The sequence below is a fragment of the Pholis gunnellus genome (assembly GCF_910591455.1).
Source record: "Pholis gunnellus genome assembly, chromosome: 13".
Taxonomy (NCBI): Eukaryota; Metazoa; Chordata; class Actinopteri; order Perciformes; family Pholidae; genus Pholis; species Pholis gunnellus.
The window spans coordinates 24,677,507-24,689,132 of NC_136540.1; the positions used below are offsets into that span (position 1 = coordinate 24,677,507).

Here is an 11,626-nt window from a genome sequence, read left to right on the forward strand (position 1 = left end):
GGCCACAGGGTTCATCTGTGTCCGCTAGTTTACGGGCTCAGGCTCATTTACGACACAACACGGCTGAGTGTGGTCACCGCTTCACAAGAACTTGCGGTGACAATATACAAACGGACTTCCTCATTCAGCCCTGCCGTAAGCCTCAAGTCCTTTCTCACCTTCAGATGAAGAAGTAACATTAGTGTTAAATGAGAACATGGCAGTTCATATCATACTGTAAGAGATGAATAGAAGAATGTGTGAGCCAAAAAATACAATTACCAAAGCAATTGTGTAATGAATGACACAAAGCATTTCAATGCTTTTCTATTTATTTTCTTTCTTTCTATTTCTTTCTATGTTATGCTTTTGTAAAATGTAGTTTAGTAGTGGTGATTTTTCCACATATTTGCTATTCATTGTTTTTATTACTATTGTTGTTATTATTTGAAGAAGAAGTAGGCCACTGGTAATAGTAAGTACAACCAAAATAAATATTGGTATCAGTTATCGCTATCTAGTGTCTACTGTCAGCACTACAGTCAGCACTCAGATCCAATACCAACAATGGTCCAACATTAACATTTCAGGTTTTGGTTAAGTATCATAAACAAACTTTCAGGGACATATTGTACTCCTTTGTAGTTTTCAGGTACTCTCTCCATGGTGATTGTACTTGGTCTGGACCTGAATATTTGAGTGGGATTTGGTTGAAGTGAGCTAGCTAACCTAATGTCAGAAATGTTAAGTTTCCTTCTTATACATACCTGGATTATTAGCAGTAGTTGTAAAAGCGGTCCTGTAATGGTAATACAACCAAAGTAAACTTTGCTATCGTAAAGAGCATTTTGTTGTCATTTTGTTGGGGGCTGTAAGGATCGCGTGAGTGTTTGCCACCTAGTGTCTACTGTGAGCATTACAGTCGACACGAACATCCACATTTAAACTGATTCATACATCTGAGAACTATTCAACCCAAACTCCAGACTATGCAAGTCTGACCAGATTTCAACTCAACAATGTAAATGACAGTCAAAACATCATAAATGGTCCAACCTTCTTTATTCCCATGTTCTGCAGAGAAAGGTTCCAAAGGATTTACATTTTCCATCTCAAAGATGTCTATTGGCCAACTGACATGTTTACCAACAGAGGCCACAGATCACAGGTGTCTAACCCTCAGTGTTTCCTTTGTCCTAGTTCGTATTTTGGCGTATTTCCTTTGTGCAGCAAAGCCAACAACAAAAGCAGGGGAGAAATGCAAAGAGGATGCATTGCATCCACCTCATAAACTCTCATGCAAGTCCCATATTTCAGAGAGTTCGCCACATAAAGTTGTCTGTCACTGCTGTCGCTGAATGCAAAACAACAGAAATACATAACTTTGTGTTGCTAGCAAGCATTTACTGGTAGAATTATATCCCTGGTGTTTAGAGAACCTGTGTGTTTGTATGACTTTGCCAGGCCTTTAATCCACATGCATCGCCCAAAGCTGACTGTTTTCATCGTCATTGTTGGCTCACAGCTATAGTTCAATCAGGAGAGAGACAAACAGTATATTAAAGCTTATGATAAACCACACAGGTTTGGGGAATATTTGATTGGCAGGTTACAACCCACAGTACGGTTGACATTGAGAAAATGTCTCGTCTGTGAGTACAGCATTACTTTATAGCGTTATTTCAGAAAATAGCTAAATGAATGCAGGGAAAGAGAACGGACATATATGTAGATACTGACAGAAACAGGGGCATGCATTAAGATGACTACTATGTGTGCTGTTGTAAAATCTTTCAGATTACTAGAATGTACATTTTAGCAGGATATAGTGTGTATCCCCAAGCACATTTTACAAAGAACACACTTAGGTATTTTATTTTATTTATTTCTGGATTCTTTTCTGTTTTATTTGAAGGCAAACATTAGGAAAGACAGCACTAGTGGAATGACATTCAGCTAAGGTCATACGCCAGACCTGTAACCATGATCTCATCGCCACATGTCGTACAGCGACAGAAACACCAGCAGCAGCAGACACCAGCAGCTTGTAAAAGGGGATGTGAACCAGGGATAGTCAAAGAAAAAGGGATGCGGTCAATATAATGCTTTTAGTGGAGAGGTTGAAGTTGAACAAGCCAATACTGAAAGATAAATAAACTGACATTTCAAACCGAATGCACATATGACGGGATGGTCATGTTAAATAAATAATGCCTCAAAATACAAGACAACATTGGGATCTAATGATGGAGGGTCGGCGTGGTTGAAAAATCACGTTAAGTGATTTCATTTCTAACATATAGATACTTTTGTGGTGGCATTTCTCCTCGTGGAATATTGAACCTGGACTTCCTTACGCTTTGAACTGTCACAGAGCACATAGAGTTCAGTAAAACATGCAGAACTGAGGCTGAGTGTGGAGACTGTAGTAGTACTGTACAACACCATAGCAGAAGCAGGAAGAGGCATAATGACTGACATCTGACTCGCTGCGCTCCTCTTACCTGCCTCTCCGATGAAATATGAGGCATGTTGAACAAGGCCAGAGACCACTCTGCTGCTGGAGGATGGAAACACAATTCACACTTTAACAATACACATTACACATTCAGACAGGTGCATTGGCGAGTGCAGTAAAGTATGAAAATGCATGCATGCGTGTTTGTATTTGTCTATTTGCTTGTGCTGCATATGCACACACACGCATGCACACCTAGATAACAGAAGCATAGAAAGACTGACGAAAAGACACAAATGTATACACACGCACACATATTTCTCACACCTTTTTAAAGGGAAAATTGGTGTGATGGAGAAATGATTTTATCATTGCTGCTTGAAGTGATGAATAGTAATGAGGAGGGAAGGAATACTATATCCTATACATCTACAAAGTCCTGCAGCCAATGCCTCTTCTCAAGAGTCAATGGGAAGGATCACACCGCCCTCTGGTGGTCAATAAAAGAACAACAGCTTTAAGCATGATTGATTATTACTCAGAGTCTCCGCTGGAGTGAAAAGCGTGGGGCACAAAACAACTGAGAGCATGTACCGGCTGACGAGTGCTGACCAGCCATTGCTATGCACGATTTATTTAACTGTAGCCTGGGAAATAAAGACGTTAGATTTTATGTAACTGGGGTAGTAACTTTAAGAAAGTAACTTTATTCAGTTTCTCCCCTTCCTGTATTTTTTTATTTATAGTATATTATTGATTCTTTCAAGTGATAAATGACAATATTCTAATACGATTATCTGGCATTGATGTCACCACTCTAGGTCTGAATATTCCGTGCAGTACACACTCATATAATCTGAAACGGTCCCAAAATATTACTGTAATTTAAACTGTGATTAGTTGAAAACTATCAAACTATCGCTATCAAAATGCCTATTTGGCCCAATAAAGTCCAGAGTTTTGTTAACTTTTTAAACTTCAAATCATTTTTCTACGTTCAAGTATATCGAGTCGCTATGGGCCCAAAATGTAGTGTTGTTTTTTTAGCTCTCTTTACACCGAAACCCCATGTGTGTGTGTGTGTATGTGGACATTTTTGATAAGGCTTTACAGCCTTGTTGCAACACAGCCACACTGAATTCAGGATTGAAAACTGTAATTTCACGAGCACATTGCAGGATAAACTCAATAACGTAGTATTTGTGGGATATGCTTGGTGCGATACATTTGAGAAAAGTTTGAAATCGAAGCTATTTCCAGGAGATGGCAGTCGTGCATCATTCGGGATGCCGGCTTCTGTAAAGTCCCAAAGAAGAAGAAGAAGAAAACGAAGCAGCAGCAGCAGCAGAAGAAGACGAAGAAGAAGAATGACGAGAATACTAAACGGAAAATAGAGGGGACGAAGTACAGTTTGGTGAACGTTAAATTAACGCTGTTACCTCAAAATATTACCATTGAACACTGCTGCATTATACTTGCTAAGCTATGACAGAGCCGCAGTCAGTGCTGTTACTCAGGAGACAGCTTGCAGGTAATTAAACCTTAGTGTTGACTGATGCTGGCTGCAGAGCTAGCGAACACCGCCGTTAGCTGTGATTCAACCGATGGTGCTGGCGACAACAGTTTTCTTGAATCTCCCCCCAACTAACCTTACTGTCCCATGACAAATAAACTGCGTTGAGATCATAGCAGTGCTTGTCGACAGGCACATTCCACTCTTGACAATTAAACGCGTTCAGTGTGTTGGGAGACAAACTGATCTCAGTTAAAGCCGCTGTCAGAAGTCCCAACGACTCTCTGGTGTCGGGCTAGCTAAGAACAGTTAGCCTAACGTTAGCCTCTAGCTGGCTGGACCGACTCGATGTGTTTACATATATTTTATGCGACATAACAAGTGGTGTTTTGCATTTTTAGACAAGGTGTTTGCTAGTTATGTGATCAACGTGATGTCCATTGCTATATGTATGCAAACATAGAAGTCATGTTTTACTAGTTGACCCAATTTCTCCTGCTAACCATATTTAATTATTTACATATTTAGCCAACTCGCTACATCTGATTGCTAAAGTTAGCCGCTGTCACTGTTGTTAGCTTCGACACGCCAAGCTAACAAGCTAACGTTAATCTCGCATTGTCTCTCACGTTATTCGCGATTTTAGCAGTAAGTCGTGAATTTAACTGAGCAACCCTAATATTAGCTTCTTTACAAAAGCAGTGTTGATAACGTTGTTTAATGTTTCTGGTTAGATTTTTACTAAGATTGTGTTTTCCATAAGCAACCTTTCAGGGACATATTGTACTCCTTTGTAGTTTTCAGGTACTCTCTCCATAGTGATTGTACTTGGTCTGGACCTGAATATTTGAGTGGGATTTAGTTGAAATGAGCTAGCTAACCTAATGTCAGAAATGTTAAGTTGCCTTCTTATACATACCTGGATCTGTTGCAGAGGCTTTTAAAAATGGAACAAGTACATTTTTATTGACAAATACATGTCATTTGTTTTATACATACACTTATAAAAGAGTGTCATTTAAACTATCAAAGTATCAGACTTGTAACACAGAGGCAGCTATTGTAAATCAACATGCAGCAGTTAGTGTGCCTTTATCAGTGAGCATTCATAGAGCACATACTGTACCTTTTTACAAGACGTACCAATAAACAAATAAGAAAACATGTTTAGAAGTTATTTATCTTCTCAATGTGGATGTGCATCAAAATACTGAGATAGACTCCTCTACAGATTTTTTCAGAATTCCTAAATCAGCAAAAAATATCAAATGAAATCAGACTGATGTCATTATTGCTGCTGCATTGCCAACTGTTGCTTAAATCCCCCCCCCAAAGCAGCATCATTTTGAGTTGGTAATGCATGTAGTCTACATTTGATTGCAGTTGCTCACGATTGTCAAGAATTATGAGAAATTGGCCGTTTCTATTAAAAATGGCAGATTGTCACAAAATTATAAATTTTCTTGGGGTCAGATCTGATGTAGTTGGGTGAAATGTGAGGAGTGGTGGTGTCAAATGGCAGGAAATCTGTGTCAGGGGATACGGAGACGGCCTTCATTTGCATGTGTGTTGGTAAAATAACAGTTGCCCCTTGACCTATTGTGTTACATTCAACACAATTTAGTAGTAGTAGTATTGAAGATGTCATAGTAACTAACAGACCAAAATGATGTATTCTTTTGTAGAGGTGCCAAACCTTCAGGGTGTCAAACTCAATATAAGTGGTTATGGTGTTTCAGTTTGTAATTATTCAATAATTAGTAATGCAAGTTGAAAATATGTTTAAGTTAGGAGTTGCAAAGTGCTGTATATCTGGATGAATGCATGTGTGCGTGTGAGTTGGCTGTGGACCATTAAGGTGGTGTGTGCTTTCAGCAGCATGCTGCTTCTTATTCAACCCCCAGGCAGGCCTCCTAAGACAAGGGGTATGTTGTCTCCTCAGCAGGTCTGCAGAAAAGAACATCAGTCAACCAGCATACTGTAGGCATTATGATACAAGCTCATGGTTGTCTGAATTTGGCATTTGTTTTTATATCCAGAGCTGAACAAAAACCCAGTGGAAGGATTCTCAGCAGGCCTGATCGAGGATAATGATCTCTACAGATGGGAAGTCCTCATCATTGGTCCTCCAGATACACTGTAGTAAGTCTATCATTGTGTTAACGTGGGATATAGTAGGAGAGATGTGTTATTGTGTTGTGCTAATGTTGTGTAACAACTCTTTTTGCCTCTTTTGCTTTGGATGCTTTAAAGCGTGAACAGGATTCACCCATTATATTGATTTTTCTCTTCCATCTTTTTTTGTTCACAGTGAAGGTGGTGTGTTTAAAGCTCATCTGACATTTCCCAAAGACTACCCTCTCAGGCCACCTAAAATGAAATTTATCACAGATATTTGGCACCCTAATGGTAGGTACAGGTGTAGCACACTGAATCATTTTGCTTTTGTTTGTAGCTAGACACCCGTACGTAGTTCCATTTTAGACGTGTTTAGGATTTTCCCTTTTGTGATGTGCATTAATACCAAGGAATATCTAAACGCAATTCATTAAACAGAATGTAAACTTAAAGTTACCTTTTTTAAATTAAAGAAACATTCAGAGCAATACTTTTCCCAGCAAGAGTAAGAGTCTAGCAGAGTCAACGTCAAACAGTTGCAACACACACTCAGGTTTGCATTTTTGAACTTCAGTACTGCTGAGAAATGCAATTTGTGAAACGACAATAAACTGAAATGCACCAATCAATCTGTTGAAGAAAACCGAGTAGTGTTAGGTTTTATATAGATTATAATGTCACTGTGTGACAGAGTATGTGTTTTAGTTCACAATCAAATGTTTTGTACCATTTTGAATGTCGTATAAACAGCGCTATAGAAAAGGAAGTGCACCCTTTGAGCTTTTGCTCATGTTGACATAAACTATAATTATCTGAATTAGAATTATACTAGGGCAGTAGGCAGTTGTTTTTTGAGTAGTACTTTTTAGCTTTATGAAGTTTATACAAATCAAATATATTAAGTTGTGTGGGAGTGGATTCAAAATAGGAATAATGTCCTGGCCAAGTCACAATCTAGATTGCTGTTCACTCATGTCACAGAGTTATTTAACAGAAGCTGAGAAGCTTTGCGAGGAAAGGCCTTTAGACACCAGGGGCATTTCTTTTGATGCGATTAAATCAAACATCAATGTATTCATTTATATCTGTTGTTTCTATCTTGATTACTTTCACACATAAGGTGAACATTACATAAGACTTCATCTTTTTCAGGACGAGGTTGACTCTGCTGAGCTCTCGCACTGCGAATAGTAGCGTCAACCAACCAAGTGCGGAACGGACATATTCCAAACATCCACTATAGTGTACAACAACACGGGGGCTCCGTAGTCGGAACCAAGACGACAGACTTTATTCCTCCTTTCAACCCTGACAAAGGCAGCGCAGACCAGATCCACTACTTCCGTTCTTACCTTTCACAATAAAAACCCGAGACATATACACTGCGTAATTGTTTACAAGGAGAAAATTCACTCGGAGCGATAATACTCAATAAAATAGTAATAATGATAAACAGTTTACCTCGGACAGACTGTCAGACGTTGCTCTGGGTCAATAATATCCCACTAGATGGTCCTCTGCCTGCACAAATCTATTTGAATCTTATATTGAAACAGTGTTGCAACTGTCAACTGAAAAATTTGCATCGCTGCAAGTATTAATCGTTGTGAAACTATATTCGCTGGCGAGTATTTTGCATTTTTAATGTCTTTGTATGTGCACAGCTGATAGACCTATACACACCGTATACCTATGGCTAAAACTGCCTCTGCTAAATATTGATTCAAAGTAGAGGCAGATATTTTTCATAGGCACCGTATATAAACAATATCATTAATCGGGTTGGTAGCTGACAGGCTAAATATCGTATGTACATGAGTATTAGAAACATAAACATCATTATACCATCGGAACAGCAAAAGCATTTCCTGCTTCATAAATCGTTTTCTGCATGTTTTTTTTATTTCCAGTTGACAAGAATGGAGATGTGTGTATTTCTATTTTGCACGAGCCTGGCGAGGACAAGTACGGCTACGAGAAGCCAGAGGAGCGCTGGCTGCCGATCCACACAGTGGAAACCATCATGATTAGTGTTATCTCTATGTTGGCAGACCCAAATGGTGACTCACCAGCCAACGTGGATGCTGCAGTAAGTTTACTTGTTGGAAAAAAAAATGGTATCTGAATAATATTACTGTTCTTTTCTTCTCAAAACAAAATAAGAAAGCTGATTTTGTTTTGGATTGTATTAAGTAGTGAATGAATACATTATCATTTTTAATTGCCCTTTACCTTTTTTCCTCTGCAGAAAGAGTGGAGGGAGGACCGACATGGCGCATTCAAAAGGAAAGTTGCCCGTTGTGTACGAAAAAGCCAAGAGACCGCGTTTGAGTGATATTCAGCGAGGATCTAGCTTCATGTTTTCAGGGCAAGTATTCTCGACTTTAACCTTTTGGTTCACACATCACAACTGACTTCAGCTGCTCTGGAGAGGCTGCCTGTTGCATCAGGTAAATTTAAAGTAAAACTGTCAAGGAGTTCAAACGTAAACGCCACTTGGTTTCAATGCCAGGTTTATTAGATACGCCAAGCTAAAACTCATACCGCCTAAGAGAACAGTCCTAAATGAAGTCCCACCTTCATGGCCGTTCTAATGTTCAGCTTTTGTTGAGTCAACTTCATGATCATGTTGGAGGCCGTAGTTTGTGGTGCTGTAAACAATTGAATTGTAAAGCATTATACAGAGAGGATGGCTCTGCTGTTGAGCCTACCCTTCTGGATATAAATTGGTTGGACAAAGTAATAGAAACACGTTTCTGTATAACGCAGTGCAGTTAAACAACTCCAGAAACTGCAGGCTCCACAGGAATCAACATCTCTCTAAACACTGTACACTATAAACTTAGATCTACCCGTTCTGCCTCTCCAGCACCATCGACTAACATTGAAATTACCGTTAAGTTCAATTTCACCGTTTTTAATGTTTTTACACAATCAGCTTCACAGTTGTAAAAGGTGTTTCTTTTATACATACTACTGCTGCGTAACAAGTCAATCTGTGATGTTTCTGAATTGTTTCTTTTGTTATGTCAAGTAAGTTAGGTGATATCCACTTGAGTGGGTCATAACAAATTCATGTTGTCACTGTGTAAGTGGCCAGTCAGATGAATGAGTGTGTATCACAGACTGTATATTTAGATGGACGACGCTTCTCCACTTCCTCCCACTGTACGAAAGTGAAGCCAAAATATCCCGCATACGGGAGCTGCCACATCTCGCACTGTTGAAGTCAGTCCGAGTCTGCGCAGTCGTGGTGGGGGCAGTGGAGCGAGTTCAAGGTCCCCAAAAGTAACAATGAATACCAACTTTACACCGTAACTCTGAATAACACACACACACACATCCAGCTGGTTGAACATGCTTCAGATCTTTTGCTGCCATTTTCATTTAATATTTGTCTTCGTTGTTGGTGTTGACTTATGCGATTGGTCTGGATGCTTCCTCACAACTCTTTTCTGTTATTCATCGTGTGCTTCCCCACAGGTCTCCAATTGAAAATCAACATGGCACTATTTCCTGCACTCTTCCACCCTGTCGCCAGGCTTGTCCTCCTTTTTATTTTTGGCAGGAACAGACTGGCTACTGTAGGCTGCAATAGAACATAACAGTGACTACCAAGGCTCACAGAAAACCGCCAAGCAAGTGCCAATTCCAAAAAAGCAAAACAAAAAACAGAAGATGATAAAACATTTTTCAAGTCTATGAACTGCTTCAACATTCAGGAAGATATTGTAAAGACGTGTATATAGCACAGACTAAACCGGATAATATATAAGCTCCTTTTCCATCCATCAAGACACTTAGACCAAATGAATAGCGCTGGTTCCGATAGATTTATTTTTCAAATGTTTCCATTGCCCCCCCCCCCCCCCCTCAACTCCAGCATGCATTAGTTCTCTTTAGATTGTTTGAACAGGATGTCTTAATTAGAAAGAGAATCGTGTCGCTTTTGGAGGATTGTCACCTGTGCAGAGCTGGACTGAGTCAAGCGAGAGATGAAGGACGTGACCGATGAAGGGAATACCGCCATATTAGAAACACGCCGCTGTTCTTGCGGGTTCTTTCACACTCTCAGAACTCATATGTGTACGTGACTGAATTTGTTTTTCTTTGAGTTAAAGTCTTAACATCTCGCTCAGTCGACTCGAGAAAGGCAACGTACCCCTTCATTTTTTGTGCATGCTAAATTTTGTTTTATCTTTTTTCAAAAGTGCCTCCTAATAAAACGCTTGGCCACGTCACCTTGCATTGAACAAGTGTTAAAAGATGGAGATATTGTGTGCCACCGATGTTTGATTTTATTTAATAGCCAGTACACAGGGAATCTGTATAATTCGGGTACTGGTAACAATTTGGTGTAGCAATAACTCCCCTAGTATGAGGTGTACACATATTCATTTTTGATATCCTGATACAATTTGAAGTCGTCCTCTCTGATATGTTATTTTAGCAGCCTCTCTTTTACTTGTCTGTGTTGTCCTCGGTAGGAATTGTTATGCATGCTTTATTGTACTCTTGTTTTGGTTCGTTGTTTTGCTGAATGTTTCTGGGATTTTGTTTGCGAACGAGTGTTTGTGTATACAGTATGTGTGCCCATTTTGTTTTGTTGCTCTTTCCCCTGATCCACAATCTCACGGTTATTCTGCTCACTGAACTATTGCAGTTTTGCCTAATGTACAAAGACAAAATACTGATGTATATTTTTCATGTTAAGAAAACCCGTCACCTGTAGTGAGTTCCTTTAAAATATGACTTTTTTTCAATATTTACTGGTGTGTTTAATTCAGGTGTGTTGCATATTGGTTTATGACAAAGATAACGGAAACCTTTAATGTACACAAATATTATTATTATTGCAAAAATAGCATATTTATTTATTTACCTGGTTTATTTTCCCGGTACTGCAAACAGTCTTGTAGACAATTAATACAACATTTCATCAGTTTAAACTACAGCCATCATCTGTTTTCTCAGCAAGATCACTATTCAAATCATATATTTTGGTATAATATTCTTACTCGTAGTCTGCTTTGCTATTTAACTGTTTTTTTATTGAATGATTTTTTTAGATTAGAATTAAAAGCAATCTAGTGTTGCTGGTGGCAAAACTTACAGCCACATATTTGAATTATCAGAGCTACTGTAACATTGCAGATCATAGGTGCGTAAACAGTTCTGCTTGTCCAGACTTGCCGCTCCACAAGCACATCACTGTTAACTGTTGCAATCTGAATCCTATTTGTTGTTGTTTTTTATTAACTAAATCATATTTAGGTCAAATGAGACTGAGCATAAGACAACAAATCACAGAAGTCCTCTTTCCACCATACAGCACTTCGTTAAACTAAGTGTCTCCAGTGATTTGGGAGACGTGATCAGCACAGAGAACAAGAGTTTTTATAAATATATTTATGTGTGTATCAGTGAGCAGACTATTAACTTGATCTCCTGTTATCTTGGTCCCTGTTGAGCTTCTGACATAAAATGCATTCACAGTACCCTGTACTGGAGTTTAGCAGGAGTACCTGAAGGCAACATGAGTTTGACAACCGTTTTGG

At 39.1% G+C, this 11,626-nt stretch overlaps 1 protein-coding gene across 1 annotated transcript; it reads left to right on the forward strand.

Annotated features, from left to right (window-relative positions):
- Nucleotides 1–3,778: 3,778 nt before the first annotated feature.
- Nucleotides 3,779–10,833, forward strand: ube2g1a (ubiquitin-conjugating enzyme E2G 1a). Its single transcript, XM_079172252.1, has 6 exons — nucleotides 3,779–3,968; nucleotides 5,990–6,092; nucleotides 6,262–6,359; nucleotides 7,979–8,157; nucleotides 8,317–8,436; nucleotides 9,552–10,833. Exons 1-5 carry the CDS (start codon nucleotides 3,923–3,925, stop codon nucleotides 8,401–8,403), a joined length of 513 nt encoding a protein of 170 aa, XP_079028378.1. The 5' UTR covers nucleotides 3,779–3,922; the 3' UTR covers nucleotides 8,404–8,436; nucleotides 9,552–10,833.
- Nucleotides 10,834–11,626: the final 793 nt, after the last annotated feature.

Excerpts from the sequence above, each read along its gene's own strand:
- ube2g1a (XM_079172252.1), top strand. The coding sequence starts at position 3,923 with ATGACAGAGCCGCAGTCAGTGCTGTTACTCAGGAGACAGCTTGCAG. Across the intron at positions 6,360-7,978 it reads AGATATTTGGCACCCTAATG|TTGACAAGAATGGAGATGTG; the intron begins GTAGGTACAGGT and ends TTTTATTTCCAG. Across the intron at positions 8,158-8,316 it reads CAGCCAACGTGGATGCTGCA|AAAGAGTGGAGGGAGGACCG; the intron begins GTAAGTTTACTT and ends TTTCCTCTGCAG.